Below are 17,556 nucleotides of genomic sequence, written 5' to 3'. Positions count from 1 at the left end.
CCTACCTTATTTCTTATTTCTTCTCTTTCCCATCTCTCTACTTTTTTCCTTTTGTCTAATAAGAGTGTGGCTTTGCTGTCCAAAACTATCTTCTGTGACATGTAGCTAAAAGCAATTCCCCAAACAGCCTGGGCAAAATTCCCATATTTGTCTAATAAGAATAAAAGTGTGACCCTTGTTACAGTACAGCTCAGCATGGAAACACAAATGCTTTGTTTAGTTGGTTGGTTTTTTGTTTTGTTTTACTTTCTGGCCTTCGATAATGTAGACTGGGTTATGGTAGAGGCACATTTTAAATATCACTCCAGAACAAAAGACAATCATTCCTTCCCAGAGGTCATTAAATAGAGAATAGATTGTAATGAGGGAAATGCACTATGATCACTAATGTGATTATGTTCAGGTGATTGGGCTTTTTAAGCCTTTTGAAATTTGGTATGCTTGATTTCTATCATTTGATCTTGCGGAAAATTGAAAAAAATACATTAAAAATCACATACTGATAGGGCTGTCAATTAATCACAGTTAACACGTGATTAACTCAAAATAAATTAACATGTGTTTTTTTAACTAGTGTTAATTGCATACCTCTGGAGACAGGACTGGGTAGTGGCCTGAACCATCCCCTCCCCACTGGACAGTGCCGGCCTTAGGGGTGGGGTGGGATGTCCACCATCCAGGGTGCTGTGCTCGGGGGGGGAGTGGCACCGCTGTGTGCCTCTAGGTCAGGGGTGCCCCTCCTCCCACCACCCTGCTCCACTGCTGCTCCTGCCTCCTCTCCTGCCCATGGAGCCGCCCTGGTCAAGCTGCTTGGGAACAGGAGACTGCCTCTTGTCTGCTGTGCAGAGCAGGGACATGGGGAACACAAGGGCTAATGTTGGGGTGTCCCCCTTCCCCTGGAGGAGCCTGTCTGCTGCTGCTGCTGGTGGTTTAGGAATGAGTGCTGCCAGCAACAGCTGCTGATGGTTGAAAACGCATTCAGGCTCCTGAATACTCTGCTTAAATAGACAGTTTTCCCCCAGCGCATGCGAGTGCGTGTGTGCACACACACACACACACACACTCTTCCTTGTCTCTCACACACACGTCTCTCCAACATGCACATGTGCCCGCACACTTCCCCTACAACACACGCACTCTCTCACACAAAATCAAAATCTGAAATGGAGCCCCTGCTGAGCTAGGAGTGGCCAGAGAGCCAGGCACCAGGAGTCCCAGCAGCACTGCAGAAGTAAGGGTGTGTTGTAATTAAAATCAATATATTTGAAAACGTAGAAAACATCCAAAATAGTTAAATGAATGGTATTCTATTAGTGTTTAACAGTGCAATTAAAACTGTGATTAATCACAACTATTTTTAAACTCACAATTAATTGCAATTAAGTTTTTAAATTGTTTGACAGCCCTACATATTGATCATTAACAAGTCTTTATAAGGAAGATTGCTTACTTTATATTTCTTACTTCCTACCTCAAAACTGTTTGTGATGTGCTTACCACCCTCACACGTTTCTTTAAGCCTTTATACAGCAATATTCATCTCCAAGTTATCTTCCAGTAGCTAATGTATAGGTAGTTTGGTAATAATGGGAATTAGAAGGAGAAAATGTGATTATTTTATCTTTTTCATATGTTAAGTTTTCCTTTGCATGATAAATTTTTCATTTCTTACATGAGTATAAATGTCACCATACTTGTTCTTTTTTAATAGTTTAAAAAAAAATCAACCCCCTTAAAATTAGGACATCTGCAACATCTACAAATAACAAAGAAAAATCATTTTTATTAATTTATATATCTCAACTTTTGTCTAAATATGAGGTCTACATTTTCTTTAATATATTGCTAAGTATAACATTTATTACCTAGAACAGGAGTTCTCAAACTGGGGGTCGAGATCCCTCGGGGGGTTGTGTGGTTATTACATGGAGGGTCACAAGCTATCAGCCCCCACCCCAAGCCCCACTTTACCTCCAACATTTATAATGGTGTTAAATATATATATTAATTTTTTTTTTAATTTTATAAGGGGGGTCACTCTCAGAGACTTGCTATGTGAAAGGGATCACCAGTACAAAAGTTTGAGAATCACTGATCTAGACCATACGGAGTCATATGGAAGAAACCTTTCCATCAAAATTGTTTTTGCTACTCTGTACTGTCATCAGATATGCTCGTAGGAAAGCAATACATTTTAAAACAGAACATTTTGATATTAAAATTAAATAATAAGCATGGAAGACTAAAGCAGATACATTTATTTAAATTACATAGTAATTCAACGAGTTGTTTTTGGTTTAGGTGACAGCTGCATCATGTAGTGAAGAGGGCAGCAACGAAGAAACCCATTTAATAGACTTGGAATGAATTAAAAACATTGTGTTTTTAAGGTGCCTGTGGAACACAAGGAGAATATTAATGTATTATCTTCAAATTTGTTTATAGTCCTGACATATTTACAAGAATACATTAATTTTGATCCCACAGTTTTAATTTAATTTGACATCACTCAAGTAGCTGTCTAATCATTGTCACACTGTCTTTGACAGAATAAATGAGGTGATCTTGGTAAATGGAAATATTATTCTGGCCATACAGATAAATAACACAGGTAAACAATACACAGGCATAATATGAACAAAGTACATAGAGGACACCAAAATGTCATGGAAAAAACAAAAACAAGATTACCTGTCTTCTCTCTCTATTATTTAATTGTAGCATTTAAGTGTCTTACAAAAGTATAATGTTATCAAGAAATGTATCTCTTCAGTTTAATCGGTTAAAGTCGGTATCTAAAGAGCCTTCAGATATCAATTACTTTTCTACACTAGATTGGGTTTAACCAGTGACCTATTAATGAACAAATCATTACCGCTTTAGGTTTCTCCTGAGTCATCTGGTCTTTCTTCTTAGCAGTGTTTATGAAGTATTACTTTTTATTAATTACTATTATTGTTGTTATTAATTATTAATTTATTATACTTGCAGTTGTTTAATCAAATATGTCTGCATGATATAAAGCCGTCTTTCACCATCCAGTGGGAAATGCTGCTTAAAAGTGGATGGTGCACTATGGTGTTTAGATTCTGTAATTAGAGTGAAATACTATTAGATCTCTTGCTAAAGGTATTAGAAAGTAGTAATCTCCAGGTAATACTAGGAACTAAAAAGTATCAGTTTCAAGAGGAAAAACAAAAACTCAACTGAAAAAAATAATCAGTTCTTAGGAAGAACTCTACTCTATTTTGTGCCTGTATATTTGTTCTTCACATCTCTTAATCAAGGTAAGTTACGGACATAATGTAGAGCAGTGATGGGTACGCGGTCCATCAGGGTAATCCACTGGAGGGCTGTGAGACAGTTTTTTTACATTGACAGTCCACATGCACGGCCGCCTGCAGCTCCCAGTGGCTGCGATTCACCATTCCCAGCCAATGTGAGCTGCAGAAGTGACAGTTAGCACGGTCTGCAGCCTGCCACTTCTCACAAATCCCATTGATCAGGAACAGCCACTGGGAGCTGCGGGGGCCTGTGCGTGTGTACAGTCAACATCAGCAAAATATTCACAATCAGATTACCTTGATGGGCCACAGGTTGCCCACTAATGAGGTAGAGCATGATAGAAAAGCCCCATGCAGAGAAGAAGTGCAAGGTGGATGCTCTGCAGTCACAGCAGCCAACTCCCTCAGCACCCTCGGATGCATTAGATCTGGACCCATGGACTTGTGCATGTCCAGCTTTTCTAAAAAGTCCTTAACCTATTCTTTCACCACTGAGGGTTGAACACCTCCTCCCCATACTGTGTTGCCTAATGCAGTAGTGTAGAAGCTGACCTTCTCTATGAAGACCAAGGCAAAGAAAGCATTGAGTACATCAGCTTTTTCCACATTATAGATTTTCACATAGACTCATAGGTCAGAAGGGACCAATATGATCATCTAGTCTGACCTCCTGCACAAGGCAGGCCACAGAACCCTACCCATCCACTTTTATAACAACCCCTAACCCAGGACTGAGTTATTGAAATCCTCAAAACTGGTTTGAAGACCTCAAACTGCAGAGAATCCACCAGCAAGCGACCCATGCCCCACGCTGCAGAGGAAGGCGAAAAACCTCCAGGGCCCCTGCCAATCCGCCTTGGAGGAAAATTCCTTCCCGACTCCAAATATGGCGATCAGCTAAACCCTGAGCATGTGGGCAAGACTCACCCGCCAGCACCCAAGAAGGAATTCTCTGCAGTAACTCAGTTCCCATCCCATCCAACATCTCCCCGCAAACCACTGAGCAGACTTATCTGGTGATAATCCAAGATCAATTGCCCAAATTAAACTATCCCATCATAACATCCCCTCCATATACTTATCAAGTTTAGTCTTGAAGCCAGATAAGTCTTTTGCCCCCACTACTTCCCTCGGAAGGCTGTTCCAAAACTTCACTCCCCTAATGGTTAGAAACCTTCGTCTAATTTCAAATCTAAACTTCCTAATATCCAGTTTGTACCCATTCATCCTCGTGCCTACATTAGTACTAAACTTAAATAATTCCTCTCCCTCCCTAACGTTAACCCCCCTGATATATTTATATAGAGCAAGCATATCCCCCCGCAGCCTTCTTTTGCCCAGGCTAAACAAGCCAAGCTCTTTGAGTCTCCTTTCATAAGGCAGGTTTTCCATTCCTCAGATCATCCTAGTAGCCCGTCTCTGGACCTGTTCTAGTTTGAATTCATCCTTCTTGAACATGGGACACCAGAACTGCACACAATATTCCAGATGGGGTCTCACCAGCGCCTTATATAACGGTACTAACACCTCCTTATCCTTGCTGGAAATACCTCGCCTAATGCATCCTAAAATCGCATTTGCTTTTTTAACAGCCATATCACATTGGTGGCTCATAGTCATCCTGCTATCGACCAATACCCCAAGGTCCTTCTCCTCCTCCGTCGCTTCCAACTGATGCATCCCCAACATATATCTAAAATTCTTATTATTGATCCCTAAGTGCATGACCTTGCACTTTTCACTATTGTATTTCATCCTATTACTCTTACTCCAGTTCACAAGGTGGTCCAGATCTTCCTGAATAGTATCCCTGTCCTTCTCCGTGTTAGCAATACTCCCCAACTTCGTGTCATCCACAAACTTTATTAGCACATTCCCGCTCTTTGTGCCAAGGTCGGTAATAAAAAGGTTAAATAAGATCGGTCCCAAAACCGATCCTTGAGGGACTCCACTAGTAACCTCCTTCCAGCCTGACAGTTCACCCTTCAAGACGACCCGCTGGAGTCTCCCCTTTAACCAGTTCCTTATCCACCTTACAACTTTCATATTCATCCCCATCTTTTCCAATTTAACTAACAGTTCCCCATGCGGAACCGTGTCAAACGCCTTACTGAAATCGAGGTAAATTAGATCTACCACGTTTCCTTTATCTAAATAATCCGTCACCTTCTCAAAGAAGGAGATCAGATTGGTTTGGCACGATCAACCTTTAGTAAATCCATGTTGCAGTTCGTCCCAATTACCATTTACCTCTATGTCCTTGACTACTTTCTCCCTTAAAATATTTTCCAAGACCTTACACACTACAGATGTCAAGCTAACAGGCCTATAATTACCCGGATCACTTTTCTTCCCTTTCTTAAAAATAGGGACTACGTTAGCAATCCTCCAGTCGTACGGCACAACCCCCGAGTTTATCGATTGCTTAAAAATTCTCGCTAACGGGCTCGCAATTTCACGCGCCAGTTCCTTTAATATCCTCGGACGGAGATTGTCCAGGTCCTCCAATTTTGTCCCATCAAGCTGTTCAAGTTTGGCCTCTACCTCAGATGCAGTAATATCCACCTCCATATCCACATTCCCGTTTATCATCCCTCCATCATCGCTAAACTCCTAACTCGTCTTATTAAAAACTGAGGCAAAGTACTTATTTAGATATTGGGCCATGCCTAGGTTATCCTTAACCTCCATTCCATCCTCAGTGTATAGCGGCCCCACTTCTTCTTTCTTTTTTTTCTTCTTATTTATGTGGCTGTAGAACCTTTTACATCATCTGTCACTAGGTGGCCTCCCCCATTCAGTAAGGCCCTCACACTTTCCCTGACCTTCTTCTTGTTGCTAACATACCTGTAGAAACCCTTCTTGTTACCCTTCACATTCCTGCTTGCTTCAACTCCAATCGTGCTTTAGCCTTCCTGATTACACCCGTGCATGCTCGAAATATATTTTTGTACTGCTCTCTAGTCATCTGTCCAAGGATATACAACTCTCAATTCCCCATTAGGTTACTTGACTAGATACTAATATCACTAATTTATGAGATGCAAATTACTGTAAAATGAATTCAAAAGATACATGATATACTTGCAGTAAATTTGTCTTTAAAATCCTTGAAATAATTCATACTTTAAAAGAAAGTTTATTTGAATGAGAAATATTATAATTTGTTACCTATTAGGGACAGTTCTGTAGACAAACACCTTCTTTATTTGAATATCTGTAATAACAGAACTGGCTGTCAACAAGTTTAGGCTTGAAATTAGACAAAGGTTTCTAACCATCAGAAGAGTAGAACAGTCTTCCAAGGGGAGTAGTGGTAGCAAAAAACAGTTTTCAAGATTGAGCTTGATAAATTTATGGAGGGGATGATATGATGAGATTGCCTGCACTTGTATGTGGCCCATCTGCAGGGGAGGCTCTAGATATTTTGCTGCCCCAAGCACGGCAGTCAGGCTGCCTTCGGCGGCTTGCCTGTGGGAGGTTCGCCGAAGCCGCAGGAACAGCGGACCCTCCACAGGCATGCCACTGAAAGAAACCTGCCTGTTGCCCTCGCGGCAACCGGCAGAGCACCCCCTGTGGCTTGCCGCCACAGGCATGTGCTTGGCGTGCTGGTGCCTGGAGCCGCCCCTGCCCATCTGTGTCTGCTAGTTGCAAATATCCTCAACAGCTGGAGATGGGACGCTAGATGAGGAGGGCTGTGAGTTGCTACAGTGAATTTTTTCCCAGGGGTCTGACTAATCAGTCTTGTTGACATGCTCAGGGGCTAACTGATCATCATATCTGAGGTTGGGAAGAAATTTTCCCTCAGGTCAGATAGGCAGAAACCCCATGGAGAGGCAGAGACCCCATGGGGTTTGCCTTACTCTGAAGCAGTGGCTCTCAACCTTTCCAGATTACTATACCCCTATCAGGAGTCTGATTTGTCTTGTGTACTCCCAAGTTTCACCTCACTTAAAAACTACTTGATTACAAAATCAGACATACAAATACAGAAGTGTCACAGTACACTATTACTGAAAAATTGCCTACTTTCTCATTTTTACTGTATAATTAGAAAATATTGTACTTACTTTTCAGAGTATAGTATATAGATCAATATAAACAAGTCAGAGTTTGTGTGAAATTTTAGTTTGTACTGACTTTGCTAGTGATTTGCATGTATGCTGTTGTAAAACTAGGCAAATATCTATATGAGTTGATGTACCATGTGGAAGACCTCTGCGTACCCCCAAGGGTATGTGTACCCCTGGTTGAGAACCACTGCTCTAAAGCATGGGTTACTTGCTTGTTTAATGGGAGTAAATGGTGGATTTTCTGTAATTTGAAGTCTTTAAATCACAAGTGGAGGACTTCACTAGTTCAGCCGGACATTATGGGTCTATTACAGGAGTGGTGAGCGAGGTTTTGTGGCCTGTCAGGTGCAGGAAGTCAGATTAGATTATCACAATGGTCCCTTCTGGCCTTAAAGTTTATGAATCTATGAGTAAACTGCAGTAACAAGGCTAGTGCTATGTTAAAGAACCAGTATAGTTAATTTGTTATAGTCTCTTATTCTTTCGTATCATGGGGTGAGACAGAATAAAGCAGCCCCGGGCACTCTAGCTCACTCCCTGTGCACAATGGCAAGGCATGTTGAGTGCTCTGACTCTGCAGCTACAGCGCTGCTGGTACTCCACCTTGGCAAATGGAATAATGTTTGCTGTGCCCCCACTGGAGTGCCATGACACCAGTGTGAATGAGGTGTTGCGTTACTGAACTGTGATAAGCCTCCAAAAGCATCTTATAATCCCCTTAAGAAAAGTGGCCACTCTTGTCATTATTGTGAAATTGGCTGCAGGAATGCCGAAATGCCCTTTCAAAGCTCCATTTACTCTGTAAAATTCCATTTACTGTGTGCTTTGAGTGAGTGAGAGAGAGGCAGGGGAGGAGGGAAGGGGAATCTGAACTTATAAGACAGCATGCTGACACACTCTCAGCCCCCCAAAACCCCACAGTCTCTCCCTACACCTACACACAGCACACTCCCTGTCACACTCCCCCACCCTCATTTGAAAAGCACGTTGCAGTCACATGCTGGGATAGCTGCCCATAATGCACCACTCCCAATGCTGCTGCAAGTGGCGCAAATATGGCCACGCCCGTGCGCTTGAAGCTGTTAGTGTGGACAGATTGCAGCACTTTCCCTGCTGCACTCTATGAAGGCGGGTTTAACGCATAGTGCTCTACATCTGCAAGTGTAGCCAAGCTCTTTGGCTGCCATGTTCTGCAACTATTGTACCTCAGAGTCTGAATCAACTTCAAGGATATCCAAGTTAGGGTCAATTTACTAAAAAAACTCCACAGTATATTTCATGGAGGCATGGATTACAGAGTTCACTATTACAATGTGAATTCTCATCCTTAAAATTGTGTGAGAGCTAAGCTTATAATAATTTAAAATAAACTAGTGGGAGCTAAACTAATAAATTTCAAGGAATGGAAGTTGGAATAATACATTCATACTCATTTATTCTGAATGATGAATTTTGTTCTGCACCTCATATTTAATTTTACACTAGAAAAAGAAAGGGTCATGGAAGTAAGGATTTGTTGTTCTTAAATATCAGAATGCAAAAGAGATTACTATGCTTTGACAACCTACCAAAAAAATAAATAGCATTAGTATTTTCAATATTTGGTAAACTCTACCTTAAAAAGGCACATAATCTGTATTTTGCAGAGTCATTAGAAGTTTCTTTTAAAGAAAAGATGCAATGGTTTGTTAAGTGTACAATCCCATTAGATTAGTTTAAAGCGGATTTTATTTTCTACATATTTGAGAAGCAGGCCCTAGGTAAACTGCTTGAAATATACAAAGGACATTACTTCATAGTGGATTTTATTGTTTTATATAATTGCTTCTGAAACTCTGTTTACATAGCATTTTGATAATTTATCTCTGACTTGACAAATATGAATTACGTATATTAAATGAAAACTTGTATTGCTAGTTTTAGAAATTTACATCGATACTGCAAATATAAATTGATTAGCTTCTTGTTATTGTGTTTAAATATTAATGTAATTAGTAAGATATATTTGGAAACAAGGGACCAGCCTCTCAACTAATGTGAATCAGTGTAGCTCCATTGCAGTCAATATCAAGTCAAGTCTCAACTTTACTCCTTGATAAATAATTTGAATTGTTCTAGACTTTGTTTTTGCATTGTGGGATTATTGGAATAAATACTCACTGATGTAAGGACTGCATAAACCTCCCCTTTAAGAGATTGTCAAATATCTGAGAAATGAATAATTGCATTCAGTGGAATGAATAACAGCACGCTGCATAGCGCTATTTTAAGGCTGTTGATAAATGATATAGAAACATGATGATTCAAACAGCAGAGAGCTCTCAATACAACTGACGTATAAGGGAGTTGAAGGCACTCATTCTCCTAGGTGTGGGCCCATAATACACAAATTAAATCTAGTGCAAACATTAAGGTAATTTACTGCAGTACACTATAACAGCAGCAAATTAAATCACTGTTAGACACATTTAAGTTGATCATCCTTTGAATGTTACATAATTCAATACTATACATTTATGCTTTCTAGCACCATGTGGGAGCCGGTCGACAGGCTCTGAGGGCACGGTATTATCACCAAATTACCCAAAAAACTACAGTGTTGGACACAACTGTGTTTACTCTATTGCTGTTCCCAAAGAATTTGGTAAGTAGGATGTCTCATTTTTTAATTGTTTCTTTCATACTTGTAATTGCTTCTGCACTATTTATCTCTTTGGATGGATTTTGTAATTACTTATATGTTGAAAATATATATAGTGCACTTAAAATAAGACTATTGTAAACTGCTAGTGCTGGTTAAAATTTTCACAATCAGTATTTTCTGTCATGCATTTTGATCTGTAGTTCATGTATTCATACATATATGGGTCACAACATTTGTAAAAATAACATCTTTTTAAAAAATATTAGTGATTTATTTTTAATCCATTATAAATGCTGACGTAATATAGATATGTTATTCTCAAATTAATGGGCCAAATTTAGCACTTATGCATGTTAGTATGACTTTTTGGTAGTGATTTTTGTTGAACCTCAAGGACACGCAGCATAGAACTGACAATGCAAGATGATGAGGGGAGGGCTATGGTGTCATTAAATCGCTATTGAACCTCCCAGTCCTGGGCAGCTCTGTAGTCCCAAGTGTAAAATAGTCACTTATGGGGCCCCGTCTGATTTACAGCAGCCTATCTCTACCTACCTATCAGTTGCAGCACTGCCCAGACTCTCTGCAGTTCTGTGCCCAGCAGCCCCACCCCCAACATGACCTCTATGTAAGGGTTTGTGAAGAGGTCCACAGTAGGCAACCTTACAGCTATCTTCTGCAGTTTCTACACCAGAGGAATCCTCTGAATGCTGGATCCAGGCCTTTTAGGGCCCCTTTATACCACCCAAGGCCTGTATATGACATAAAGTGGCTGCAGAAAGTGAGGATTTCAGCCTTTAACTTGATTGGAGTTGGTCACGTGAAAGATTGATTTTGCAGTGTCTGATAACCAAAGGGTTAATAGTGACAAAGAGCTCAATGGCACCTTATGGACTAACAGAAGTATTGGAGCATAAGCTTTCGTGGGTGAATACCCACTTCGTCAGACATATGTGGTGGAAATTTCCAGAGGCAGGTATAAATATGCAGGCAAGAATCAGTCTAGAGATAACAAGGTTAGTTCAATCAGGGAGGATGAGGCCCTCTTCTAGCAGTTGAGGTGTGAATACCTAGGGAGGAGAAACTGCTTTTGTAGTTGGCTAGCCATTCACAGACTTTGTGTAATCCTGAGCTGATGGTGTCAAATTTGCAAATGAACTGAAGTTCAGCAAAAGCAACAAAGAGTTCTGTGGCACCTTATAGACTAACAGAAGTTTTAGAGCATGAGCTTTCGTGGGTGAATACCCACTTCGTTGGATGCATGACGTCTGTTAGTCTATAAGGTGCCACAGGACTCTTTGTTGCTTTTACAGATCCAGACTAACACGGCTACCCCTCTGATACTGAAGTTCAGCAGTTTCTCTTTGGAGTCTGGTCCTGAAGGTTTTTTTGCTGCAGAATGGCTACCTTTAAATCTGCTATTGTGTGTCTAAGGAGGCTGAAGTGTTCTCCTACAGTTTTTTGTATATTGCCATTCTTAATATCTGACTTTTGTCCATTTATCCTCCTTAAATATGGATTTTCCAGTTTGGCCAATGTACATAATAGAGGGGCATTGCTGGCACATGATGGCGTATATTACATTGGTGGACGTGCAAGTGAATGAACTGGTGATGATGTGGCTGATCTGGTTAGGTCCTGTGATGGTGTGGCTGGTGTAAATATGTGGGTAGAGTTGGCATTGAGGTTTGTTGCATGGATTGGTTCCTGAGTTAGAGTTACCCGTTACAGTGTGGTTGCTGGTGAGAATATGATTAAGATTGGCAGATTGTCTGTGGGTGAGGACTGGCCTGCCTCCCAAGGCCTGTGAAAGCAAGTGATCGTTGTCCAGGATGAGTTGGAAATTACTGATGATGCATTGGAGAGGTTTTAGCTGAGGACTGTAGGTGATGGCCAGTGGCGTTCTATTGGTTTCTTTCTTTGGCTTGTCTTGCAGCAGGAGGTTTCTGGGTACACATCTGGCTCAGTTGATTTGTTTCTTTATTTCCTCATGTGGGTATCATAGGTGTGAGAATGCTTGGTGAAGATTTTGTAGGTGTTGGTCTCTGTCTGAGGGGTTGGAGCAAATACAGTTATACCTCAGCGCTTGGCTGTGGACGATGGATTGTGTGGTTTGTCCGGGATGGAAGCTGGAAGCATGAAGGTAGGCATAGTGGTCAATGGGTTTTCGATATAGGGTGGTGTTAAAGTGACTGTCATTTATTTGTACCGTGCTGTCTAGGAAGTGGACCTCCTGTGTAGATTGGTCCATGCTGAGGATGATGGTGGGGTGGAAGCTGTTGAAATCATGGTGGAATTCTTCCAGACTCTCCTTCTCATGGGTCCAGATGATGAAGATGTCATCAATGTAGCATAGGTAGAGAAGGGGGGTGAGTGGAAGAGAGCTGAGGAAATGTTTTTCCAGGTCAGCCATAAAAATGTTGGCATATTGTGGGACCATACGGGTGGCCGTAGCGGTGCCACTCATCTGGAGGTATATATTGTCACCAAATTTGAAATAATTGTGTCTGAGGATAAAGTCACAGAGCTCAGCAACCAGTTGTGCTGTGGCATCATCAGGGATACTCTTCCTAACAGGTTGTATTCCTGTGTGTGGGATGTTTGTGTAGAGAGCCTTCACATCCATGGTGGCTAGGATGGTGTTTTCTGGAAGATCACCAATGCATTGTAGTTTTCTTAGGAAATCAGTGGTGTCACGAAGATAGCTGGGAATGCTCGTGCTTTATGGTCTGAGCAGAGAGTCTACATATCCGAACAGTCCTTCAGTGAGAGTGCCAATTCCAGAGATGATGGGGCATCCAGGATTTTCAGGTTTATGGATCATGAGTAGTAGATAGAATAACCCCAGTTGGAGCTCTAAGATTGTGTTGATTTGTTCCTGTGTTAGTGTAGGGAGTCTCCTGAGTAGATGGTACAGTTTCTTAGTATATTCCTCAGTGGGATCAGAGGGAAGTGGCCTGTAGAATTTGATATTGGAGAGTTGTCTGGCAGCCTCCTTTTGGGAGTCAGACCTATTTATGATGACAACCACACCTCTTTTATCAGCCTCTTTGATTATAATGTCAGGCTTGTTTCTGAGACTGTGGATGGCATTGCATTCTGGATGACTTAGGTTATGAGGCAAGCGATGTTGTTTTTCCAGAATTTCTGCCTGTGCGCATTGGCGGAAGCATTCTATGTATAGATCCAGACTGTCATTTCGAAAGGGTTAATCTACAAAGGGTTAATATACAGGATGGAAAGCTTCTGGTATACCACACTATTGAAAAGAAAGATCAGGGGAAAGATTGGTTGGGAGGCAGAGAGATAAAATGTGATGCAGAAATATAACTAAAGCTTGATAGACTTTATATACTTACTTTAGTAAAACTACTTCATTCAGGGATGTGAAAAATCCACCCCTTTGTAGACAGCACTACGTCAGTGTGAGAGCTCCTCCTGCTTAAATAGCTACTGCCTCTCATGGATGTGGAGTTATTAAACTGACAGAAGAACTCTCCCTTGTTGGCTTAGAATGTCTTTCTCCCTACATGCTACCGTAAGAGTAAGGAAATGATTTCACTGTGTGGAAGATAGAATGACAATTTGGGCAAAACAAAAGTGAAGCTGAATGACAGAATATTGTATCAAGGTTCTACCCAACACAACATTATGTCCAGTCATTGAACTGGGGACTAGATAGCTCAGACTATTATTGATTTCTGAGTCATTAAATCAAATCTGGGCAAGGCTGCTAGTGACTGAAATTATCATCACATTCTGATTTGATGTCTAATTAGTAGTTAATGGAAGTTCCAAATCAAATTCCTTGCAAACAGTTCCTGCAAATCTTAACAGACACCCAGTTTTGAAAAGGCGAAGAGAAGCAACTACCTTTCTCCCATTAAAGATGTATCCTGCTAGATCAGGTTTTTGGGGAAATGGCAGAAAATGTGTCCTTATTCATCCTTTCCAGACAAATAGAGAAATTCTGTTTCCAGTTATGTCTATCTAACACCTTTTACAAGTACTGAGGAAGAAAGAGGATGTCTGATAGAAATATCACATATGTGGAATGAAATAAGATAGTATAATTCAGTTTAGTGATAAGATGAAGAAGAGTAAAGAGTTGTAGGATGGATAAATATAATGAATTTTCCCTCCAAATATTTATAGTCTTGGCTCTATGCTTATGTCATACTGTTCAGTCAACACCAATTCCATCTTAACTTTCTCCAATCCTATGGTACTGAAAACATGTAGAATCTACAGTACTACCATAAGACTCTATTTCCTAAGGCATGCTGTAACAATAGGTATATGCTTTAAATTTTCAGTAGAAGACAGTTGCATATCTGTAAACATTTCAAGGATGTGTTCAAATATGGAAGGGCTTAAAATAGAAGATGAGATGACAATGAAATCGTTTGATAGTATGTCATGTATTTTGTAGTTTCCCTAGATGAAGAGTTGGAGGTTATTTAAACACTTTATCAAAACAGTTAGTACCTGTATTAAGATAAGAAGAAAATGGGCTGTGAGAAAGGAGCAGTGGGTGGTGTTTGGTTAATTGTAGAGATGAAAGTCGTTTCTAAGTACAACACACTCTGTTGTAACAATTTGTTTCTCATTACTATTTTTTAAAAATGATTTTTGTACCATAAAAACTCCTATTTTTTGTCTTGTGAATTTACCATAATCAGGAGGAATAGCAGCATATTGAGGGGGGTATTTTAAGAAAGTCTGAAGAATAAATTATGCAAATAATAATAATTATTATTATAATAATAATTAATGAATAATTATCAATAATAATAATCAAGTGTAATACACTATTGAGCTTCTAAATAGGAAGCAGTAAAAAACAAATGTGATTTTTGGTTATCCAAAATATCTGGCATTTAATTATGTTCCATATTGAATCGATAACAATTACCTTTGCAATGATTATAGGTTGATATGTAACATGGTGTTTTCCATTGAATGTTTTTTACCATGACTAAACAATGCAGGGAAATTATTTATCTTAACTTTTAAATGTCATGATTTTCTGGTTTGTCTCTCAAACTTAGGTTTATCTAGAATAAAACATACTTTTGTGTGTGCTATAGGGGTTACTATTATAGTATAGAAATTATGGACTTTACTAAAAACACACCCTACTGCAATCTATAGTGTCTTTCTTAAAGTTTCTCCATGCTTATAAGAGAATTCTAGTAGCAGAAAAAATAATACAGTGAATAAAAAGAAACTAGCAGCTGGAGCACTAATGGTACTTTGGTCCCATTACAGGGGCCAGTGCAAGACACACTCTGCTGGAGCCAATGTCTTAAAATTTTGTGTGTAGACTTCCCAGCTTGATCACTGGCAATTGCATGATCCAGAAGTGAAGCTCTTGTGTGATATATGTCTTTATATATAAAGTAGACTTCAGTAATCTGAGTACAATGGGCATGCTTAAAAAATTCACTCTGTATTTACAGATCTTGCAGCTTTCAGAGTCATTCCCCTTACTTTAAATTGGGGAATGCTATTAAAACTGGTAATATTTGTTAAATTGGCGTGAACTACTGTAGAGATCACTTGCTGCTTTTGTTGGCTAAACAATGTTTGTTCAAACTTATTAATCTTCCATCATAACAACAAAATTTTGTTTCCTAAGCATATAAGGCCTTATTCCCTCCAGCCACTTGGCATTGTATGAGCCATGCAAAGGATCAAGAATCTGGCTGCAAATTCTCTGAGGATGGAGGAGCACTCACATGATCTAAAGCCACTACAGCTGGCTTCATAGGAACTGCTGCACTCTCTCTCCAGCATAAGCGACATGCCAGGAGATAGGGTAATTCAGGGGTGGGAGAAAAAGGGATGAGGCAGAATGTAGTTCCTCTTCACCAGTTCTTAGCAAGCATATGGTCCCATCTCCAGGTAACATAAATTAATGCAGTCAAGAGCACCTGTGCCTTGAGAATGAGAAAACTGTAACTGGCTCTCTGACAGCCTTCCCCAACCTCACTCTCCAAGCAGACCTCAGCACAAAATCTGGACTATTACATTTGGTCATAGGTGAAAGGAATAACAAAGAGTCACATGAACTGTCTTGTGTCACAAAAATACTGTAACATGTTAAGAACATAGAGCATAAGAATGGCTGTACTGTGTCAGACCAAAGATCCTTCTAGCCCAGTATCCTGTCTACCGACAGTGGCCAATGCCAGGTGCCCCAGAGGGAGTGGACCTAACAGGCAATGATCAAGTGATCTCTCTCCTGCCATCCATCTCCACCATCTGACAAACAGATGCTAGGGACACCCTTCCTTACCATCCTGGCTAATAGCCATTAATGGACTTAACCTCCATGAATTTATCCAGTTCTCTTTTAAATGCTCTTATAGTCCTAGCCTTCACAACCTCCTCAGGCAAGGAGTTCCACAAGTTGACTGTCTGCTGTGTGAAGAACTTCCTTTTATTTGTTTTAAACCTGCTGCCCATTAATTTCATTTGTTGGCCCCTAGTTCTTGTATTATGGGAATAAGTAAATAACTTTTCTTTATCTACTTTCTCCACATCACTCATGATTTTATATACCTCTATCATATCCGCCTTTAGTCTCCTCTTTTTCAAGCTGAAAAGTCCTAGCCTCTTTAAACTCTCCTCATAGAGATTAGGGGGGTTTGAACCCCCTAGTAATTTTAGTTGCCTTTCTCTGAACCTTTTCTAGTGCGAGTATATCTTTTTTGAGATGAGGAGACCACATCTGTATGCAGTATTCAAGATGTGGGCATACCATCAATATTTATAAGGGCAATAATATATTATCTGTCTTATTCTCTGTCCATCTCCTAACATCCATTTTTTTTGACTGCCTCTGCACACTGCATGGACATCTTCAGAGAACTATCCACAATGACTCCAAGATTTTTTTCCTGATTAGTTGTAGCTAAATTTGCCCCCATCGTATTGTATGTATAGTTGGGGTTATTTTTTCCAATGTGCATTACTTTACATTTATCCACATTAAATTTCATTTGCCATTTTGTTGCCCATTCACTTAGTTTTGTGAGCTCTTTTTGAAGTTCTTCACAGTCTGCTTTGGTCTTAACTATCTTGAGCAGTTTAGTATCATCTGCAAACTTTGCCACCTCACTATTTACCCCTTTCTCCAGATAATTTATGAATAAGTTGTATAGGTTTGGTCCTAGGACTGACCTTTGGAGAACAACACTAGTTACCCCTCTTCATTCTGAGAATTTACCATTAATTCCTACCCTTTGTTCCCTGTCTTTTAACAAGTTCTAAATCCATGAAATGACCTTTCATTTTATCCCATGACAACTTAATTTACGTAAGAGCCTTTGGTGAGGGACCTTGTCAAAAGCTTTCTGGAAATCTAAGTATACTGTCTCCACTGGATCCCCCTTGTCCACATGTTTGTTGACCTCTTCAAAGAACTCAAATAGATTAGTAAGACATGATTTCCCTTTACAGAAACCATGTTGACTTTTGCCCAACAATTTATGTTCCTCTATGTATCTGGCAATTTTATTCTTTACTATTGTTTCAACTAATTTGCCCA

General features: G+C 40.0%; 1 protein-coding gene across 5 annotated transcripts in view; it reads left to right on the top strand.

Moving 5' to 3' along the window:
* CSMD3 (CUB and Sushi multiple domains 3) overlaps positions 1 to 17,556 on the top strand; it is a 1,232,975-nt gene that overhangs the window by 952,633 nt on the left and 262,786 nt on the right. For all 5 annotated transcript variants that reach the window (XM_030553724.1, XM_030553722.1, XM_030553725.1 and 2 more), the window contains one exon: positions 9,885 to 10,001. In XM_030553724.1, the coding sequence (XP_030409584.1) occupies positions 9,885 to 10,001 (117 nt within the window). The remainder of the gene's footprint in view (positions 1 to 9,884; positions 10,002 to 17,556) is intronic.

Source organism: Gopherus evgoodei, chromosome 2 (assembly GCF_007399415.2).
Source record: "Gopherus evgoodei ecotype Sinaloan lineage chromosome 2, rGopEvg1_v1.p, whole genome shotgun sequence".
NCBI lineage: Eukaryota > Metazoa > Chordata > Testudines > Testudinidae > Gopherus > Gopherus evgoodei.
Note: the sequence above shows the minus strand (reverse complement) of the source record. Positions and strands in the feature narration are given on the sequence as shown.